The sequence below is a fragment of the Pristis pectinata genome, chromosome 13 (assembly GCF_009764475.1).
Source record: "Pristis pectinata isolate sPriPec2 chromosome 13, sPriPec2.1.pri, whole genome shotgun sequence".
Taxonomy (NCBI): Eukaryota; Metazoa; Chordata; class Chondrichthyes; order Rhinopristiformes; family Pristidae; genus Pristis; species Pristis pectinata.
In genome coordinates this window covers 43,402,411-43,426,141 of record NC_067417.1, presented here as the reverse complement: position 1 = coordinate 43,426,141, position 23,731 = coordinate 43,402,411, and the positions used below count along the sequence as shown (strand labels likewise).

The 23,731-nt window shown below is 39.1% G+C and overlaps 1 protein-coding gene across 1 annotated transcript in view; it reads left to right on the top strand.

Moving 5' to 3' along the window:
* The first annotated feature begins 4,476 nt into the window (after positions 1-4,476).
* LOC127577499 (Y+L amino acid transporter 2-like) overlaps positions 4,477-23,731 on the top strand; it is a 29,720-nt gene continuing 10,465 nt past the window's right edge. Inside the window, exons 1-6 of the mRNA XM_052028726.1 lie at positions 4,477-5,009; positions 6,507-6,632; positions 11,039-11,180; positions 16,742-16,865; positions 18,439-18,542; positions 22,653-22,749. Coding sequence (XP_051884686.1) covers positions 4,505-5,009; positions 6,507-6,632; positions 11,039-11,180; positions 16,742-16,865; positions 18,439-18,542; positions 22,653-22,749 — 1,098 coding nt within the window. The 5' untranslated portion in view covers positions 4,477-4,504. The remainder of the gene's footprint in view (positions 5,010-6,506; positions 6,633-11,038; positions 11,181-16,741; positions 16,866-18,438; positions 18,543-22,652; positions 22,750-23,731) is intronic.

Genomic DNA, 23,731 nt, shown 5'->3' with positions numbered 1-23,731 from the left:
CAGGACATCTGCCCGGGCGGCCACCTCACGGGGGTTGCTGAAGTCGGCATCAGCTAACAACAAGTGGATGTCATCGGGGAGCTGTTCGAGGAAGGCCTGTTCGAACATCAGGCATGGCTTGTGTCCCTCGGCCAATGCCAGCATCTCATTCATTAGGGCGGATGGGGATCTGTCCCCCAGGCCATCCAGATGAAGCAGGCGGGCGGCGCGCTCACGACGGGAGAGGCCGAAGGTCCGGATCAAAAGATCTTTGAAAGCTGGGTACTTATCTTCCTCCGGAGGCGACTGGATGAAGTCTCCAACCTGGGCGGCTGTCTCCTGGTCCAGAGAGCTAACCACATGGTAGTACTTCGTGGAGTCGGAGGTGATCTGCCGAAGGTGGAATTGCGCTTCAGCCTGGTCAAACCAGACGCTGGGCCGAAGTGTCCAAAAGGTGGGCAGCTTGAGGGCCACTGCGTTGGCTGCTGCGCTGTCGTCCATTTCGCGGGTCCAAAAGCCGTTTGGACCGTCGGGGTCACCAATGTAGCGGTTGCTACCGCGGAATAAAACAAGACTCTACTCGGAGGATTGCCAAACAGAACTGGTTTATTTTCCCGCCTTGTGCGGGCCCTTTAAGGGAGAAAAACTCCCGCCCAAAAAAACCGGCAATGACGTAAGTCCTACGTCATCAGGACTTTCCCGCGAGCGGGTTCTCCCCGTCGCTCGGAAAGACGAGGCCTGCCGCCATCTTGGGCCTCGTCGCTCCGACGCCGCGCGACCCGACTGCCGAGCCGGTTCGCCCGACTAGACGGTGAGTCGCCACAGTTGCTAAATTTGCTGGAGATACAAAGATATGTAGGGAAGTAAATTGTGAAGAGGACATAGTGAGGTTGGAAAGGTGCAGGCTAAGATCTACAAATAGAGTTTAATATAGGAAAATGTGAAATTTGTCCACTTTGGCAGGAATTTTTTAAAAAAGTATGTCAACTACATAATAAGAGATTGCAGAACTCTGGTGTGAGATCTGGATATCCAAGTGCATTGTTTGCAAAAGGCTTGTATGCAGATACAGGAGGTAATTTGGAAAGCTAACAGAAAGTTAGTTTAATGCAGGAGAATTAAATACAAAAGTAGGCAGATTATGCTTCAGTTATACGTGGGATTGGTGAGACCACATCTAGAGTACCATGTACAAGTTGGTCTCCTTATTTAGAGAAGGATGTAAATACCTGGAAGCTGATCAGAGTAGGTTTGCTAGACCAATTGCTCTAATGGGGTGCTATCTTAAAGAAAGGCTGGACTTGTAGCTGCTGGAGTTTAGAAGAGTGAGGGGGGACTTGATTGAAACATATAAGATCCTGCGGTGTCTTGACAGGGTTGATGTGGAAGGAATATTTCCTTTTGCGGAAGAATGTAGAGCTGGGAGTTACTGTTAACATTCAATTAAGCCTGAGGTGAGGTGAATTTTATTTCTCTAGAGTGGTGTGACTTTTTGGAACTCCCTCAAAGTGCAGTGAAAGCGGAGTCTTTGAATATTTTTAAGGAAGAGGTAAATAGATACCTGATAGACAAGGGGATGGAAGATTATCCTGCATTGACACAAATGCAGAATTGAGGTTACAATCAGATCAGCCATGATCTTACTAAACAATGGAACATGCTTGAAAGGTAAGTTGCCTGTTCACATGTTTTGAAGAACAGTCAAACATTTGATTTATCCTCAACTTTTTCAACATGTTCTTCAGAATTTACGGACAGGTTATGATGGGGTACACAGCTGCTGCAGCAATCCAGTGTACACAAATAGCATTTTGTGAATGTTGGTGCACTATTTCATTTTAAAGAATATCACAGTCTAGTGTGTCATATGTATTGACCACTGACACATCACATTTAGGAGAGCAATCCCCTATTATCCCCTTCTTAGCCTGAAGACACTGACCAATTGAACCATCTTAATCAAGTGAGATTCAGCTAATTCAACACAGATTGCCTAAACAAAGACATTTTCTGTTCTTTGTTTGACCAGTGCTTGGGTATAACACACCATTATGACCAGGCAAAGAATTCCTCTGTATCCCAAACAACTGGGAGGGTGCAAAAGTTAGGAACTTATTTGTAAGGGAACTTATTTGATGCTTCTTTCTCTAAGGTTTCACTGTCTTTTCATTTGAAATTATATTTACCCTTGTATGATTGCAAAATGATCAGCAGAAAAACTTTTGTTTTTACATAATTCAGGTTTACTTTAAATTTAAAGTGCATTAAAAATATGAAAATACATGGATCTAACCAGTCTTGAACTAAAACATAATGAACATAGAACACTACAGCACAGTACAGGCCCTTCGGCCCACAATGTTGTGCCGACATTTTATCCTGCTCTAAGATCTATCTAACCCTTCCCTCCCACATAGCCCCCTATTATTCTATCATTCCTGTGTCTATCTAAGAGTCTCTTAAATGTCCCTAATGTATCTGCCCCCACAACCTCTGCCGGCAGAGCGTTCCACGCACCCACCACTCTCTGTGTTTTAAAAAAAACCTTAACCCTGACATCCCCCTTATACCTTCCTCCAATCACCTTAAAGTTATGTCACCTCATGTTAGCCATTGTTGCCCTGGGAAAAAGTCTCTGACTGTCCACTTGATCTATGCCTCTTATCATCTTGTACACCTCTATCAAGTCACCTCTCATCCTCCTTCTCTCCAAAGAGAAAAGCCCTGGCTCACTCAACCTCTCCTCATAAGACATGCTCTCCAATCCAGGCAACATCCTGGTAAATCTCCTCTGCACCCTCTCTAAAGCTTCCACATCCTTTCTATAATGAGGCGACCAGAACTGAACACAATACTCCAAGTGTGGTCTAACCAGAGTTCAATAGAGCTGCAACATCACCTCGCGGCTCTTGAACTCAATAGCCTGACTAATGAAGGCCAACACTCCATACGCCTTCTTAACAACCCTATCGACCTGCATGGCAACCTTGAGGGATCTATGGATGTGGGCTCCAAGATCCTTCTGTTCCTCCACACTGCTAAGAGTCCTGCCATTAACCTTGTATTCTGCCTTCGAATTCAATCTCCCGAAGTGTATCACTTCACACTTACCCGGTTTGAACTCCATCTGCCACTTCTCAGCCCAGCTCTGCATTCTATCAATATCCTATTGTAATCTACAGCAACCTTCTACACTATCCACAACACCACCAACCTTCGTATCATCAGCAAACTTACTAACCCACCCTTCCACATCCTCATCCAAGTCATTTATAAAAATCACAAAGAGCAAGGGTCCCAGAACAGATCCCTCCAGAACACCACTGGTCACCGAAGTCAGGGATGATACCACCTTTTTATCAAACTACTATCTTTGCCTTTTTCTCTGGGTGCTCCAGTTTCCTCCCAAAGATGTGTGGCTTGATAGACTAATTGGCTGCTGTAAATTGCCCCTTGTGAATAGCTGAGTGGCAGAATCTGTGGGAGAGTTGATGGGAATGTGGGGAGAATAAAGTGGGATTAGTGGAAATGGGTGATGGCCAGTATAGACTTAGTTGGATGAAGGGCCAATTTCTGCTCTGTTTCTCTCTCTGAGTCTATGACTTGTTTATTCGGTGCCTTTCATGACTCAGTTCACCAGATCTATTTTCGGTGTCACATGTATCACATTCCCATGACTATCCTGAATTCCTTACTGGACCCATGAGTGGTTACCTTAGAGGCGCAGGTTAAGAAGGTACAGTTACATTTAATGTGAAATAAATATGTTAGGGAATGATTAGCGAAAATGGGTAGTTGATGGTCGGTGTGGACTTGCTTGAATGGCCTGTTTCCATACTGTAACTATGACACCCATAAAATCAAGATTTACATCAAAGTTTCTGTGTCAGGGCAGAAGCATAAAATCACCAATTCTTGATAGGAAAATGAACTGATTCTAACCAAGATCTAAAATTACCTAAGATCTGTACTAATCTGTAGCAAACTAATCTACCAACGCAACTTTTGCAATCTCAGCTGATGGCATTTTCAATCTATGAAAACTTTGGGTTATGGACAGTTCTTGGAACCTTTATGTAACCTGGGGAGTGTCTAAAAGAACACTGTTAAAAAGAATTGTTCTCCTGCTCAGAGAGAGATGATCGGGGGGAAATTTCTGTGATCCAGCACCAGTCATGTCCCAAGGATGCCAGACTAGAGAGTTTCAATCTGTAGAAGTTTGACAACAAAAATGGAACCTTTCATGGGAGTAACAGTATACCTGATTTCATCATACATTAACTCAAGACTGTTTTGATCTGTATATCTTCATAATTTATAATCCATTTTGTTTTTAGAATAAATCTGAATATGAATAAGAACAAATTCTGCTGATCATTTTTCAACCTTATTTAAGTTTCTTAAAGCTATTTAAGAATGATGTAAGTAGTATACACGAAACAGTATATAATAATCAAAAGTACTCCAGTTGCTTTTCTTTTGTCTTTCTAGGTAGCTGCTTCCCAGTAAAACTTCATACTTCAATATGGAGAAGGAACATGTTGGTTTTATCCCAGTCTCTGATTCATCTTACACTCCCAAGCTTAGAATACAAACTGACTACATTGCCAAAAATGTATTAGTTAAACTAAAAAGGCGGATTTCTTTGAGAAATGGTGTCTCTCTTGTAGTTGGAGGCATGATTGGATCAGGGATTTTTGTTTCTCCAGGTGGAGTCCTAGATCAAAATGGCTCCTATGGTTTATCCCTGATTACTTGGGCTGCTGGGGGTGTTCTTTCAATTATTGGAGGCCTCTGCTATGCCGAATTGGGTACAACCATTACAAAATCCGGTGGAAGCTATGCATACATTTTGGAAGTATTTGGAGGATTAGTTGCTTTTCTTAAATTGTGGGTGTCAATACTTATTATTAAGCCCTCTGCACAAGCTGTTGTTGCCATCACATTTGGCAACTACCTGGTGCAGCCTATCTTTGTAAACTGTCACACACCATATATCGCACAACGATTGATTGGAGCTGCTTGCATCAGTAAGTGTTGTGATACCATTTATTGACAGTATGGTGTTTATTTTTAATATCAATTTATATTATAATAAGCACTAAGAATGTCACTCATTATGTATATAAATTAAAACTGAATTTGCTTATTTTTGAGCAATTATATTGAGCAATGAAGAAATGGCAGGATAATTGGATATAATAAAAGCAGGTTTTTAAAAAAAAGTACTTATCAAGAAATACAGAGAAATCATTGATTATGTTTCTGCTAGTGTACCGTGAATCATGCAAAACTTTTAGGGACAATAATCTGAGATAAAATTAATTAATTCATCACTTGAAAAATCCATCAGTTAATAAATAACTATCACAGATTTTTTAAAGATTATCTTGAGTAAATTATTTGCTGGAATGAAGCGGATTGATGAAGGCAGGAATGCACTTTTGGACTTCTAAAAGGTGTTGACAATATATTGCATAATAGACTTCTAGCATGAACATAGCAAATTAGTGATAACTAATTGTTTTCCTGACTGGAGAGAAAGTTTTTCTCTGAGGTCAATATTTAGACCAGTGATCTTAATAAAAATTTTATATATCTGGGTATGACCTGGGCTTGGGTATCCAGGGCATAATTTCAAAGTTTACCAATGACACAAACCTTTAGAAAGTAATAAACCTTACAAGGACAATAACAGATTTCAGGAGAAATAAATGGTCTTGCATAGGACTGGAGAAATGAGCCTTTACAGGACAGATTAGATTTAACATAGAGAAGTGTAAAATTTTGGTAGAAAGAATAAGAAAGGCGATATAATCTGTACAGTATTTAAAGGGGTTCAAGAACAAGGACTTGGGAATGTGCATACATAAATCTTTGATGGTGACAGGATATAATCATTTGGTGTCCTTGATTTCATAAACAGACAATGAATATGTCATGCCAATTCTTTGTAAATCAGATTTGATCACAGCTAGACTATTTGGTTTGAATATTGAAATTCTGAATACAACATTTCAGGAAGGAAGTCAAAGCTTGTGGCTCAGAGTGAATTTACTGGAATGGTAACAGAGATGCAGGATTTCACTCATGAAAAAAGACTGTGCAGAAGCTGGGATTCTGCTCCTTAACGCAGAGAAGGTTGAGGGCAGATTAGACAGAAAAGTTCAAAACCATGAAGGATTTTGATAGAGATTGGAAAAATAAAAAAACATTTCCATTATTAGTAGGTTTGGCAAAATTTAAGGAAAGATTAAGAGTATCCAGTTAACTGGTTAAATTGTTCTGAGATAGTACAAGTACAATGGGCCAAATGGTTGCTACCTGTTTTATAGCATGCTATGATTTTGACTAACTCAATGAATGGTTCATTATTCTAACATGATTGTGCAATCAAAGCCTAATATAAATAACTAATTCTGAACCATTAAGTAAGAATGCAATTCAAGTAAGAAGATACTGTAAATATGTCTACAAAAACCCCACAGTTGCTCCAGTGTTACCTGCTTGTACTTCTTTGTATTCAGGCATACTTACTTTTATAAACTGTGCCAGCGTGAAATGGGGAACCAGAGTCCAGGATGTGTTCACATTTGCCAAAGTTGTCGGCCTTATCATCATTATTGTTGCAGGGATGGTTAAACTGGGCCAAGGTAAGAGAATTGTATAGATTATAATGCAGATATTCAAGCCATTTATCCCAGTTTCTCCATGTCTGCCAATGTTCTACAAATCTCTTATCATCCCTCTTTATTTAAACTTATTGGTATATCACTGTTATTCCTTCCTCACTCATCCATTTAGGTAACTTCCCCTTAAATGCAGGAACTTGTACTGCACATTCAATTTGCCTATTTTTGGAGGGTCATGTTAGAATAAACATTAAGCAATGTCAACACACAAATGTACATTACGTGCACACAAGAAAGAAGCAGTAACTCTCTATTTCACTGAAGATCCATATTTCTTGGATCCATCTGAATTACTGTGTGTGGTACTTGTTGGTTAAGTCATTCCCTACTGCAAGAATTATCAATTGCTGCAAGGGACCTATGAAGCACTTTTTTCAGTGCTAAAGTATTTCGTCTGGTTCAAGCTCAAAGGAAGGGTGGTGATGATGGGGAAAAAACCACCCAACGTCCCTTGCCCCATTAATCAACTAAAAAGAAGTGATAAACGCTCATAAAATGAGACCCTGGGTGATTATGTACTTAGTTTGAACACAATAATGCTTGTGCATTCACAGTGGCTTATCAGGAGAGTTCAACTATCGTAGTAGAAAGGGAAGAAAACAACAGATGTGTTTAAAAAAGAAAATCTCCAGAGGGAACATAAAAGTATTCTCTAAAAACATATTACCAACATTTGATTATTAATAGTCTAGAACTTCCTCGACTTTCTCCAGAGAAAATCAAGACCTTCACACAAGGCTCAGCAGGAAGCAGTACTTCAACTGGCAGCTTCAATGAGAGATTTGAATGTGTAGTGACTGAAATGATAATTACAGATTCTAAAGGCTTCTGTAAAAGCACTCTGATAAATCTCATCATGTACTGCTCTTTTTGCGTTATGAAGTAGAATGTCTATGCATTGAAAGAGAAGGGCTGCATCAACCTGTGTTGTATAGGTACCCCAGCAATTTTTGGAAATAATTGTGTTTCATGCAAGTGTGAATGTAAAATACATCAGTATTAGTAAAGAAATAATTCCAGAGAAATTAAAATTCCTGATATTTGATGGTTTACATGTAAAATCTGATGTATCAGCACTTATATTGTTGCCCTATTCTTGGTAAAAGATTGGTCCATTTTCATAAGTAAATTCTCCAAACTATTAAGGTGTTATTAATCTGTTGTTTTAACTGTATCAGACAGATTTACAATCCTTCTCAATGATTTTACAACCATTGTTGCTTATGTACCAAAATGTTTCACAATCTATAATAAGAGATTACCTCCAATCCCATGACAAACTTGTGTAGCAACCTCCCTGAGTATTCACGCAGACCTTGATGGCCAAGCCATTTTTCTTTTATTATGATTCTTAGGTCTAGATTCTCTGGCTAGCTGATACAGCCTCCTAACATTTGCTCTGACAAACTGTCAGAGAATTAGATACATTTCAAAGAGATCATCTCTAATTCTTTTGAATTCTGTACGTTCTATTCAGTATCTCGTAATCAGACAGCCCTCTCATTCCAGTTAGACAAATCTGCATTGGATTAAGAAACCAAAACTGTACAAATACGTCACATGTTGTCTCATCAAAACCCAGTTCTGTTCCAACAATACTACTTTATTCTTTAATTCAAACTACCATGTGATGCAGGCTTGCATAAAATTTCTATTCTTAACTGAAGAAACTGATCATTAACCTTTTGTGACTTGCATTCGAGGAATCAAGATTCCCCTAAATACAAATGTATATTAATTTCTTACCTTTATATAATGTTTTAATTTTTTATTCTCCCTAATGAAGTGGATATTTATAGTACATAATGTTTTATTTGTCACATTCTTGCCTAATTTGCCTTTGCATCCTCCTGCAGCTTGTACCCATTTTAAAACACTAAGGTAAAGGTCATCAGATGTAAGGAATCTTACAAGTATTGGCCCCATTGATTCCTTCAATACTTTTTCTTTAATAATATTACTTTGACATCTAGGTTCTCTTTCCCTTTGTTCACCTTTTCCATTTGCTTTCCCCCCCCACCCCACCCCACCCCACCCCCCCCCACCCCACCCCACCCCACCCCACCCCACCCCAACTCTTACCTAAATTAGTTACTCTTCCCCCACCTGGTTCCATCTGCCCACCATCCTGCCCTTATCTGGTTTAACTTATTGCTTTCCAGCCTCTGACTCTACCTTCTCCCTCCCCTCTCTCCAGTCGACTCCATCCGCACACTTTTTCCTTTTTTGCTTTCACCTATCACCCACCAGCCTCTATCCCTGAATTCCTCCTTCCCCACCTAGCTCCCACTTCTGTAGGGTCTGTACCAGAAATGCCGACCATCCCTATGCCTCTACAGATGCTGTTTGACCCTCTGAGTTCCTCCAGCAGATTTTTGGTTTGTGTACAGAATTATACTTCCATGATTCCCCTGCTCTTTATTCTAAACCTAAGCTGATAAAGATAAGTATTCTGGTTGACTGTTAAAATACATCATTTATTCTGCCATGAGTAAAAACAGAAAGTGCTGGTCAGGAAACGTCCACAATGTTTGGCTACTCTGAGGCAGCAGATTTCTACTGATTTTGCAGTTTACAGCACATTGTTGTGTATGTACTATGACAGATGCTCTCTACTCAAGAAGGAAATTCAACTCTTAATCCTTGAAGAGTGATTTGTTGACAGTGACAGTATAGATTTGCCTGGATTGTGGCAGTCACACTAAGGGTTTGTAAATCCTGAAGAGTTAATCAACCGAAAAGGTTTTCCTCACTGAATGTGGAAAAAGTGTGTGACTGCCAGTAGTGTAGCAGTTAGCGTAACACTATTACAGCGCCAGTAACCCGAGTTTGTATGTTCTTCCTGTGTCTGCATGGGTTTCTTCCGGGTGCTCTAATTTCCTCCCACATTCCAAAGACGTACGGGTTAGGAAGTTGTGGGCATACTATGTTGGCGCCGGAAGCATGGCGACACTTGTGGGCTGCCCCCCAGAACACTCTACTCAAAGATGCATTTCACTGTGTGTTTCGATGTACATGTGACTAATAAATATACCTTATAATCAATACAATGCACCCAGGAAGCTCACATGAACCCTTCATTGTGTGGTAGTCTGTTGCATTCCTCACCCCCTATCTCCATCCCCCCCCCACCCACCAACTCCAGCCTAAATGGATTTAAGGGAACTGGAGTTATCTATCTCTGGCTACTTGGGTCCTGGAAGTACTGGATAATGAATTAAAACTAATGCCATGAGGAAAATTATGAAGACATTTAATGGAACACTTGGATCTTCTGCAGTCTGACTTTCATTTCAGCACAGTCTTGCCCACTGCACAAAAGCAAGAGAAAGTGGGGCAAAAGGCAAATAATTCAGCAGGCAACACAGCAAGAGGCCCTTTTAGGACACTCCTAATCTCCCTACAGTTTAAGTTCAGTTCCACCGAAAGAGCAGAGATGGAGAAGCAGTCTATGTCCAAACCGTGCCACTATATGGACTTGGGATTATAAGGGACAAGTCAACATCACCCATGCTAAAGGCTGGTGGTGAAAGCAAAAGAGAAGTCTCCTATTTCTCCTTAACATTAAATGCTATTACTATTGACCATTGCCCCATCTTGATATTTGAGGAACCAGCATTAACCAGAGACTGACCAGGCACTTCAAGAACATGCAAGAACCTTCACATTGTGCAGCAAAAGACTCAGCTCCTGACTTTGCAAAGAGTTCTCACCATCTGCAAGGCATTAGTCAGTGTTGTGAAAGTATCACTGACCTCAATGACCGCTTTTTCAAAAAAACATGAGGAATGTACTTGCAATCCAAAGGTGTTAAAGAAGCTTGAATTCATTTAGGGCAATATAACAATCTCCAATGCCAGCCTAATCCCTCAACATCAAAATTTGCTGCTGTTCACCTTGAAAGGCTGACTGTAGTGTGCACTATCTAACAAACAGATGCAAGGGGCTTATCAAGGGTCCTTTGACAGCACACAGGAAGTTTCAGCTTTTACCACTTAGAAGAATAAGAATCAATGGGGTACTGTAACACCTGCAATGTGTCCTCTAAGCCACACACTATCCTTGAAAGCATTTGCCTTCATGCTTCTTCATTTACGGTATTGGAGGTGCACAATAACTCTGTGAGAAATCAAGAACCTATCAACTTGGCAAACACTTTGTCTTAACAAATCAGAAATATAGCTACTAGTCAAGCTAGTAACAATGACTGCAGTCACATTGGTATTTCCTTGCATTGGGGGAGGCTTCAGGTGGAAGACTTAAATGTTATAAAAAATACTAGGTGATTTTTCCAGACTCTTCCCTGGCGTATTGAAAGAAATGTGTGACGTTTTCTCCCACCATCATTCCTTCTTCCTTTCTTTCAGGTGAAACTGATTTCAGTTCCGCATTCAGTGGCTCGGTGTGGGATGTTGACAGGATCATCATGTCGCTGTATTTTGTACTATTCTCCTTCTCTGGTTGGGACACACTTAACTATGTGACAGAGGAAGTTAATGATCCTGAAAGGTAGGACCATATGTACTTTATCCGTAGTTACATGTGGAACTGCCCTGATATGCATATTGTTGAACCATACTGAATGATAACACCTTTTGAATGCTAAATTCTTGTGATGGTTTTCAGAACAACAACAAATATTAAAACATATTTTTTTCTACATCCACATTGGGAGAATATTATGCCTTTTTCTCCTTCCTTTCAGCAGGGACTCTGTGTGTACCACACACATTGCCAGGCTTTTGCAAATGTAGCTCTAGTTATGAAATATGTAATAGCACCTGCAGCTATTTGTTACTTTCTATTTCACTTTTCAGGAACATTTACTTCTTTGATTTAGTCTTCAGTTTTTAATTTTTCTTATTCTCATTGCAAATGCTTAATTACTACATCCAGTAAATGTCCAGCATAATTCTTAGCTCCAAAATATAAACTACTGTCACTTTGACTGGTATTCACCAGTCTTGAACCTAACTGATTAAAATGCTGTTATACTAAGCTATCAACAAAGAATTATCATTGCATATGTATAAAATGCAGACTGTAACGCCAGTGTTACAGATTTGACAGTCTTGTTAACATTCCGCAAAGACTAACTCTTTCAAGTCTCCAGAGTGTCCTTTCATCCACAAAATGGAATATTTTAGTTCAAAAAAAATCCTAATTCTCATTCACCTCCTCATGCTTCATGCCTTAATCCAGGCTGGCACACCACCACAACACCAAGTAATGACTGCATTGTTAAAAGTGCTCTTTTTCACATGAAGCATTAAATTAAAGCCCTTATATATGTTCTGGTGGTTCTATTATAAAGAACACTTTAGATCCGAGGACATTATTTAAAGAGCAGTAAGATTCTGTGAGATTTTTTTCCCTCAATTGCACGGACAAAAGCTGATCAATCATCCTTGAAATCAATTGAAAATAAAATAAAGCAGAGCATAAAAGATGCTTCAAATGCTTTACTGCTTACTTTACCCCACTACCAAAGATCAATTTTAGTCTCACCACCGTGTATTTAGGAAAGGTGTCCATAGTGGACATGATTCAATGGTTTGAACATCTAACACTGAGAAACTGTGAGAAATAGAAACATTTAAAACAATGTAAAATATATCACATTACCTTTGTGATATTTATGACTTGGGGATGGGTTTCCATATGCATATTCTCTCCATCGCCAAGACTGCCTATCTGTGATACAGCATCCAACTTTGACTGTGGCACAGCACATCTGCTCCTGAATTCCATATTCATGTCTTTGTTACCTCATGGTGAGACTTCCATATTAAACCACACATTACCCAGAATTCTGATATCTGTATCAAAGTTTGTAACAAGTCTCCTTCATCTGCCATCTCCCAGTCTGGCAACACCTCAAAGGTACCTCTTTTTTTTGTTACATTTGATGAGTGTATTGGTGTTGCTGCTTACTCTCCTACAGAACTAGGAAGTCTTATCACCTTTATTGCCTATTTCTACCCTACTGTTAGATTCCTTTGGTCCATTACTGATTCTGAAATAGAGATAAAGGAACCAGTATCCACTAAAATCCTATGGATTTGAACAGCTGCCTTGATTACTCTTCCTCTCCGATTACTTCCTGTAAGAACTCCATTCCATTCTTCCAGTTGTTCCAACTCCATCCCACCTGTTCTAGCAATGTCACCCTCTACACCAACGATTCAGTATAATTTCCTCTCTCCTCAACCATGGTTTCTCCATATTGACAAAGAGTTCACAATCATGCCTGTTCCATTTTCCACACTTCTACTCTCATCCCCTGTCCTCCCACCCAGAAGAAGATAGGATTCATCTTGTCCATTTTAATATATATTATTCAGTGTTCAAGATGTGGTCTCCTCTACATTGACAAAACCAAAAGCAGATTGGGTAACTACCTTAGAGAAAGCACTTTTATTGAGTGTAGAAGGATTAGCCCAGGCTATGAGTTGCCTGCCATTTTAGTTCTACACTCCGCTCTAAACATTCTATTTTTGGCCTCCTACTATTCCAATAAACGTCACTTCATCTGGGCACTTTACAGCCTTCTGGACTAAACGGTGAATTCAGCAATTTCAAATAATCAGCCATTCCAGTCTTGTATCAGACACTCACAGTTTTTATTTCCCTCTCTCATTGGTATCACTAGTTTCCTCCTACTTACACTTCCCCCTGGCATTTCTTTTGTTGTTCACACACGTTCACCACATTCTCTCAGCCAGAACCATGACCTTTTGTCATTCAACCTCTTCTTCAGCATTTGGCCTTCCCCACTCTCTGAAATTTAAAGTTTTTTTTATCTCCAGCTTTTCCCAGTTCTGATGAAAGGTCATTGTCTCTCCTCAGATGCTCCTGACCCATTGACCATTTTTAGCATTTTCTGTTTTATTTCCTCAACTTTAAAATTCTTATCCTTGTGTCCAAGTCTCTACATGGCCTTGCCCCTCCCTATCTGTGTGCCATCTTTCAGATTCAACACACAAAGGAGCTGGAGGAACTCGGTGGGTCAAGCAGCATCTATGGAGGGTAATTGGCAGTTGACGTTTTGGGTCGAGACCCCTCATCAGGACTGGAAAGAAAGAGGGGAGATAGCCAGTATATAAAAAAAGTGGGGGAAGGGGTGGAGCATAAGCTGGCAGATCATAGGTGGATCCAGGTGAGGGGGCTGACAGGCAGGTGATGGGGGTGGGGGAGGGAGAGTGGGAATGATGTAAGAAGGAGGTTATAGGTGGAAGTGACAAAGAGCTGAAGAAGGTGAAATCTGATAGGAGAGCACGGTGGAACATGGAAGGAGGTGAGGAGGGGAACCGGGGGGAGGAATGTGTCGGTGATGGACTGACCGATAGGGCAGTGGAGGGGAAAGAGATGGGTGATGGGGGCCAGTGAGATAAAACAAAAGGGAGGAGAGAGGGGAGTGGTTACTGGAAGTTGGAGAAATTGATGTTCATGCCATCAGGTTGAAGACTACCAAGGCAGAACATGAGATGCTGTTCCTCTAATCTGCGTTTAGGCTTAACTTGGCAGTAGAGGAGTCCTGTGAATCCATTGGGGTCACATATTGCATCCGGTGCTCCCAGTGTGGCCTCCTCTACATCTGTGAGACCTAACGCAGATTGGGGATGGCTTCATCGAGCACCTTCACTCCGTCCACCTTACCAGCTGGGATCTCCCGGTGGCCAGCCATTGTAATTCCACTTCCCATTCCCACACTGACATGTCTGTCCACTTTCCCTCCATAAATGCTGCCTGACCCACTGAGTTCCTCCAGTGTGTGTGGCCTCAGATTTCCAGCATCTGCAGTCTCTTGTGTTGCCATCTTTCAGATGAATGTCTTTTTGACATTCTGGCATTCATGGGGAAGTTATTGGGAGGTACCATAGGTGGTTATGATGGTGTTCAGTTGTTCAGTGGAGGGGAAGATGAAGTACAGTTCCATGCAGTACAGTTTTGTGCAAGTAACGTCAAACTGACTTTGAACGTGCCCATGCATATTCAGCAGTCCTTGATCACTTATCCAATGTAAACACAGTGGACCCAGACTTAAAATCCACATGCTGTTCAGGGGCATAAAGTACCCAAGTGTGCTTAGGGATCTTTTTTTTATTATTGAGCTCCATCACTTAGAACATAAAGGCTTATCAGATCAATTGCTGTGGATAACGAGCCACGTTTAGACCACTATGGATAAGTACAGCAGTTTTCCTTACCTTGAGGATATTAGTGAATCAGATGGATTTTTACAACAAACCAATTATGTCAAGGTTTAGAATTTAGAAGGATGAAAGGAGATTTCATAGAAGCACACAAATTGCTTAACGAGTATGACAGGCTAGATTCAAGGAAATTGCTTCCACTGGCTAAGGAGTGTAGAACTGGGGAGGCCAATTTTTAAATAAGGGATAGGTCATTTAGGAATGAAATGAAGAAAAATTTCTTCACTCAGAAGGTGGCTGAAATTCTCAACCCTAGAGCACTGTAGGGGCTCAGTCCTCGTGTTCATTCAAAAGACAGATCAATAGATTGCTGCACATTAAGACAATCAAGGATAATTATGGGGATAATCCTGGAAAATGGCCCTGAGGTAAGATCAGCTCTGATTGTAATGAATGGTAGATTAGGTTTGAAAGGCAGGTTGGCCTACACCCGTACCTATTTCTTCCTTAAGTAACAATGTAGGAGGTAAAGGACAGAGAAGTCAGATTGTGGCCAATGTAAGAATGAGTTGGAGAATTAAAGTGGCAGGCAACTAAAAACTCAGGATCTCAACAAAGGTGTTCTGCTGAGTGGTTATTCAGTCTGTGATTAATTTCTCCAGTGTAGAAGAAGCCACATTGTGAGCACTGAATGCGGTATACTACATGAAAAGGAGTAAATAGTTGCTTCAGTTGGAAAGAGTGTTTGGGGTGTTGGACTGCAGGAAGTGTGAGCAAAGTAGCTGTGGGAGTCTGTGGACTTGTTGTAAGTACTGGTTGTAACCTTTCCCATGAAATGAGGGTGGAGAAACTGAGCAAAGGGAGAAATCAGTGCCCATGTACTCATTTCCTCAACTTCCAAGTAATTTCAAGGACTCTTTTAAAAAGTTAGAATCACTGTCTTTGTGGCAAAATAAAGATTATGGCTGTGAAGTTCAGTTGGTAATTTCTTGATGCAAACCACAGAGAAATGGTGTGAATATTTGAAACCATTTATCAGTGCCATATCTCAAATGATTTTGCTCATGTCCGCCTAAAGTTACTGCAGGCAACGGAAAATCCCCCATATTTTCTGGTCTGTTCACTGCCTTTATATTAAATAAACTTGATGATTTATTTGCTTAAATGCCAGATGAACTGATGTAAAAATTGATTCTCCATGTAGTATTAAGAACCAGTGTAAAACCACCTGAGGTATTTTAAGTAAATAACAGAAATTTTGAATGTTTCTCGGTTCTGATTACATAAATACCTACTTACATTGATTCATTAGTGGCTTGTTTCTTGCATTTTCTTAATTGTTTCTTTTCTTTACACTTCTCACATCATAAGTCTTGACTTTGTGCGATTGTGTATAACAAGTAACGGATTTACCAGCCTACTTTATATCTTTCTTAATTTTTATTTACATTAGCTTCACACATCTCCTCTGCAAGATCAAATTGGATTTGCCCTGATGCTGAAATTAATGAATGGACAATGCACAACATAAAATATTGTAATAGTTATACTTTTCTGACGCATTCATTTGCTGATGTGTTGAATGAACAGTATTAATTCGCATCTTTACTTACCATATTACCTATCCTACCTATGTGAAATTAATGAACTACTGCACTGATACATTTCATAATAAATAAGTATTTATGTAAATACTTATTGCTTATAAGCATGCATCACAAGCATGCTTTATTTACTCTTGTGGCTGGTGTTAAATACAATTTATAAATGATTCATATATAGGTTTGGTGGCATCATATTTTACAAAATTGAACACTGAAATTTTGAATTATATATTTTGAGTTGTATTGAGGGAACAAGACTGCCTTTCACTTGAATGATCACTTCTCATTGTTATCTTTCCTTTTTCTTCAGGAATCTCCCCCTTGCCATTATTATTTCAGTGCCACTGGTGACTATCTTATATATACTGACAATTCTGAGTTATTACATAGTGTTAGAACCAAGTACCATCCTTTCTAGTGATGCTGTAGCAGTGGTAAGTACATTCATCATAATGATATGAGCTGTTTTAAATATTCCTTTTCTTCAGACTACGTATCCTTTGCTTGCTTGAGTTTAATGTGGATGTTGATTGGAGGTAAATAAATTGCAAATTGAGATGGCTGTGTGGAAAAGTAATTTTTTTGGCTGGGTTAAGATAATAGCAGACAAAGGATGAGTGGTTAACAGTTACTGTTGGTATTTCACAGTTACTCTTGGATACTGTTGGAAGTGGGGACAGTATCCAAGAGAGGGAAATTGAATCTCGACCTGTCTGGAAGAAGGTGTCTGAGGTGAGAATGATCCAAGAAGATTATAGGGAACAAATAGAAAACAAAGCTAGATATAATAGACTCAGATCAGGAAAGGCAAACAAAATACTCATGATTGGAATGGAGGCAATGCGGTTTACAAAGGCATGGTATAAATTAAGATAAATATGCCCAGGTTGTCCAGGTAGGAGATAGAAGCAATCAAAAGTTAGAGCGGTGATCCTAAAATGAATGGTTGAGTTCTAGATTAGGTCTCGAAGTGCTGATTGACAAATTAATATCCAGGTTTATTAACAGTTAAGGATACCAATTGTGTCTAGGAGCTGTTTGAGGAGTAAATTGTTAATTGGCATACTTCTTGGGGATTTCCCTTGGAAAATAATAAGCCAAGGACTAATGGAATGTCAACAAGGAGTGGGCCCAGGTTAATCCAAGGATTCAGCAAAATGGACTTAGTGGAGTGAGTAGTGGCCTTAGTCGTGCACCCCAATAAATCCACACACCAGCTGAGAGATGACTGGAGTCACTGGAATTAGGGAGCTAAAAGTGAAAGGGGAAGGCTGTTTGCTGACAATGAAGCTGAATGCAGAGCAAAATAGAAACCAGGAGGAATAGGTAATAACCAGATCATTGTATTAGATGTGTTGAATACCGCATTGTTGTTTTGCAGAATTAGAAATCGAGATGACTATTTCCTTGATACAAACACTATAGTATATAGTTGAAAGCCTGTGATGACTCAGAGATCAGCCTTAAAAACGCAAGCTTAACTAAGAACTTTGGGAACATACTGTGACAGTGATTAAAAGATACTTCTATTGCCTTTTAGTTTTCTCTGTCTTCCTGCCTTCCTTTGGTTTCACATGCTGCCTTGCATCCTGGCTTTTTCTTCCCTCCTGATTTCTTCTGTTTTAAAACACATCTTACCAGTGAGGTGAATAAACTAGTTTAATTAGAATGACAGAAATGGAGAAATAAAAGAGCAGAGCACACTTATCTTGAAGAACAAATTAAGAGTTCCAGAATAAGAACTATCAGTCAACATAATCAAAGCCAGTCATAATTTTTGTAGGGGCAGAAGATTAGAAAAGATGTCTATATTGCCTCTTTTAAAATGGGGGTATTTCTAGAAATGAAACCAAAGCTAAAACTAACAATGGACAGTCAAGTCGAGTCAAATTTCTTTCACATATAATAAATTTCATATAAATAATTAGACTTTCTAAAAATAAAAGTACTGAATCAGATTGCTACTCTACAAATAATGAGAAATATAATGAATTTTTTCCCTTTCAGACATTTGCAGAAGATACTCTAGGAATAATGAAGTGGATTATCTCAATAGCAGTGGCTCTCTCTTGTTATAGCAGCCTAAATGCATCAATTATATTAGCCTCAAGGTAAGCTTTTTGCCAAAGACCCATTTCATGCTAGAATAAATCTCATTACTCTTGTCATATTTAATGTTATCCCTTAAAACTTGTTTACCTTTGAAGTAATTCACAACTTTCAACTATAAAAATATACTTATACTAGTTAGTTCCTCATTTAACAACTGCTAAAATTACTGTGGTATAGAGATTAATTAACTTTGTACAACATGTGCATTTGTCTCGCTATGCTCCATCTTGCAGTTCTACAATATTACTCTACACAGAAAATGTATTTATTTTACCACATCCATATATACTTCTAATATTTGCATAATTTAGAGATTTAAGATTTAAGCAAAAACAAAATCACTTGCATATAATCAAACCAGAACTATTCACAAACATTGCATCCTATTGAGGTACCAACAGGGAGCTCTGCCATCGCTTCTTAACTGTTAGTTCCCCCTTAACAATTAACTTCAATCAAATCAATATCTCAATCCAAAACCCAGCAAAAGTTAAATCAGTTGGCAACCACAACAGTACATCTATTCTAGTTTCTGTGCCATTTTTCTTTATCTGGCATACAGCCATTGGGGAATATTGTTTGTTTTTTAAATAAATAGCCTGTACATCTTCCCTCTAGAACTTAGAATTATCTGCTGAGAACTCCCAAAAGATCTAGTTCTGTTGGTTGAGGTACTCTAAAGTATATGAAGTACACAATCTCAAATACATATTTTTGTATATTGTTGGCCAACTAACCAGTCTAACCTATGCAACATATGGTTATTTTCTTTTGTATAATTCCACTGCATTGTATCCCATGTTTTTATTTCACTGCATTTTTCTCTTTTGACTTTCTTCACCATGCAGATTATTTTCAGTACACCAGTCAAATAGACTGTAATGTATTCTAAAACCAGCAGGTGCTGAAAACTTTGCACAAGCAATTGTAGCTGGCTGCCCTAATCTTTACAGTTCTAAAACGTTCTGGCTAGTGATCTGTACTTGAAAACAGGCACTAAAATAGCACCGGATGGGGTTATTCATCCCAGATTTATTCAGGACTGGGGTTTATAGTTTCTGTGGGTTTCCATAGTGTTGCTCTAAGTACTATCACAGACTTGGCAGAATGGACAACAGAGCATCTTTTATTGAAGGGAGACATTCCTGAACAGCAGTGTCTGGCACAACAATTTATCAAGGTTTTATCACATGGACACTCAATTCTTCAAGGTACGCTACACTACTTCCCTATTTTAAAAAAAGTATTCAACCCATGCAAACCAAAATCTGCTTACACACATGAGATTATATAACTAACTATATTTAACATATACTAGTTATAAATGTAACTAATTTACAAATGTTCTTCTCATCTACATAACTTTATGCCATGAGCTATACTTAACGTTTTTGAGATGTCTACTTGATGGTGCCAGTAAATCACCTTTCCATGTTGGTATCCTACGCATTTTTGGCATACTGTTCTGTAATTGTTCCATTAACATTAACTCCATAATTTTGAACAAATTGGAATTCCTGGTTCTGGATCACCATCTTCTTAAGGTCACCTGTACATAGAACAGTTTGCACAAATCTTAATACAGATACCTCAATACAGATGTCTTGAATCCAACTACACAATATATTTGGCAAAATACTGAATATAATGAGCCCAGGGCAAGCCTGTACTTCGATTGCCTTTTAGCTTTCTCTGTCTTCCTGCCTTTGGTTTCACGTGCTCTCTTGCATCCTGGCTTTCTTCCTTTCCTCCCAATTCCCAAACTGTGTTTCTACTTCTTCTTTCCCTTTATAATGCCTTCTGTTATCCATCCACCGCTTTCCCACTTGAAGCATGTCTCTTGGTCTTAGTCTCCATCAGAACACTCTTTACAGTCCTTCTCTGCTGGAGCTACAGCACACTGCAAGAACCCATTAATCACTTGTTGCCAAGGGTTTGATTTCTTGTTGCCAGATTATGAATGAAACTGTTAGGCCTTAATTTTGCTGATCACTTTTTTTAGCGGATGAAGTATTTTCAATCTGAAGTTCCCTGAGAAATGCTGTAATCAGATATATGGCTGATAACCTGGATGATGGGAGTCATGGTCCACATTTTCTTTAAAATTACTTTCTCTTCACCTGCCTCTTGGTTGCACCAACCTTTGTCATCATCTTCCTTCATGTCTGCCTCATTATGTAAACTTCTTACCATTTGTGAGTTGATCTTAGTGTTTCCATTCCTAGAATCTAGGTCAGTTTTAAACCACTTTCACCCACAACTTATGGTCACCTGCTGTGTATCTGCTTCTTTTCCATACTGGTGTGCACATTTAAATCTTGCTGTTTATGTCATTTATTTTGAATATACTGTCTACATTATTGATAACCATGGACTGACCCTCTGTTTCGAAGAATATAAGAAATAGAAGCCATTCACCTCTTCATTATTTATCACCATTCATTAAGATGCCTTTTCCCCAATTTCCATTTCCATGCCTTCTCCACTATTTCTCTTGATTCCCTTAATATCCAAAATGTTCTTGATCTCTGTCTTGAATATTTTCAGCAAATGAACTCTTTGGGTGGAGAATTCTGAAGATTTGCCATACCATTGGTGAAGAAACCTTACCTCAGACCTGAATGGCCAACCTCTTATTTTGAGATAGATGGATGGGCATCTTGGTCGGCATGGGCGAGTTGGGCCTGTTTCTGTGCCATGTAACTGTGACTCTAACCCCTAGTTTTACACATCGCAGCTAGGGCAAACATCATCTCTGCATCTACTCTGTTAAGCTCTGCAAGAGGTCTGTGTGCTTCTCATTCTCTTAAAACATATAGGCCAAGTGTGCTTAATTTATCCTCAAAGGATAAACTCACCATTCCTGGAATCAACTTGGGGAATTTTTGTTGCAATCGCTCAGTCACAAGCATAATTCTTCCTTACACAATGTTCCAGGTGCAGTTGACACCTTCATTCTTATCTTCAAGACCTGTTGCAGTAAAGGCTAACAGACCATTTACCCTCCTAATTGCTTGCTATACCTACATGTTATCTTTCAGTATTTGTGCACAATGGCACCCAGATGCCTTCAACACCTTTCAACGGCTCACTAATTCAAAAATACCTCACTCTTTTTTCTACCAGAATGGATAACTTCAGATTTTTCCACATTACATCCTCTTTGCCATGTCCTCACTCGTATCCCTCTGAAGCATCCTCCTCACAACCCACACTGCCACCCACCTTTGTAATATCAACACAAACAGACATATTACCTCTCCTTTAAACTTTCTCCCTCTCACCTTAATGCTATGCTCTGTAATATTTGATCCCCATGATCCAACATGAAAATTCACACTAACTACATCAGAACAAACTGGCACAGCTCCCTGGCCAGTGCCATTTTAGTGTAGCTTCCACTGCTGACACTCTGTGAATCACTCTGTTTCACTCTTTCTGACTCCATTAAGAGCCTTCTCAAACCTATTTTTGAGAACCATTCTTTTTTTCTATAATTTTTTTCCTTCTACTTCTGGAATATTTATTACATCAAAGGTACAATAAATTTGATTGCCTGGATTTCTCTGGGAAATGCTAACTTTGGAAATGTGGCACTGCTGCACAAATGTGAAAGTTCCGAACTTCCAGAAGGTTCTTTGCTGGCAATTTGCCAACTGTAGTCTGCCATTGTGTTCCTCATGAAGTCCAGCATTAAAATACCAACTTCCTACAGTTTTGCAGTAGTTATGTTGCACTCAACAAGGCCATGACAGTAAGGTCAAAAACATCTTTGACTCGTTGGGTATCAACTTAAGATAAAAGCAGATTTATCTTACAAGCAGTGGCTCACTGTCCTCACAAAGTTCTGGGCTGTTATATATATTATGTGAAATAAATGCAATTTATTCACAATTCAGAGTTACTTAAATTATCTTATAGTTGACTTTTGGTATGAAATTCTCTACAATAAATTTTGCTGCATTAAATTTATTACATGATTCCAATTTCCTAGTGTGGCATCAACTTTAAATTATCAGTAAATCACCTTCTGAAAGAACTTCATTATCCTAGATAGTATAAAAAAGTAGATTCTTTAGCTTAACTATGTTTTCTTCTTGTCGTGACAGGTTGTACTTTGTTGCAGCCCGTGAAGGACATCTCCCTCAAATACTGTCAATGATCCACGTGACACGATTCACACCAGTCCCAGCACTACTTATAAATGTAAGATTTATTTTGCTGTTGTCACTGTATATCCTTTTCCTCCAACAGCAATCATAATAAAGTTGTAGACGTGTAGGTAGTTACAGAATGTCAATCCAGATGGCAATATACTATATAATTACAGTGGCAGATGTCTATTTTATGTATGATAAGATAGTGTAAGTTTAATTCTTTCATGGTTGTGCAACATGAAAATATCTCAGTCTTAATCATGCCTTCACAGAAGGAAAAATTCTTCATATAAAGGACTGAAATTTGTGAGTGGTATGAAAAGCCACCATAAACTGATCTGGAAGATCAACTTTTGGATACCACTGTCACATGTCTTGGACAAAATATCATACAGTTGTATTACTAACTCTTGAGAATGGCATAACTATAAGGTAGGAATGGTGACAAAAGATGATGTTTTTTGGGATTTCACAGGCCTGACAGGGTAAGCCCTCGTAAAATAAAAGTTGTTCTCCATCGTTTTTAATCTTAACTGAATACAAAACAATTTCAACATTCTTTAAAAAGGAAAGGCAGACTTATATTTAGTGGGCATCTTTCATGACCTTAGGACTTTGCAAAATACTTTTGGAGTTTAGTTATTGTTGTAATGCAAAATATTGTTTATAAGAAGATAAGACCATTGAAAATAAGTAGTAGGAGAAGGTCACATGGCACCTCAAACCTGCTATGCTGTTCAGTAAGATCCTGGCTGATCCTCAAATTTATTTTCACTTTTCTACCAGATTCCAACACAGAATCTAAAAGTCCATCAATCAGCTTTGAATATACTCGGTTACTGAGCATCCACAGCACTCTAACATTCCAAAAATTCACAAGCCCCTGAGTGAAAAAAAATTTCTTCCTTGCACTCTCAAATGATCATGCACATATCCTGAGACTAATCCCTCCATTCTCGACTTTCCAGCCTCTCATGTTTATGTATCTTATACATTTCAGTGAGTTCACCTTTCCTTCTTCTAAACTCTAT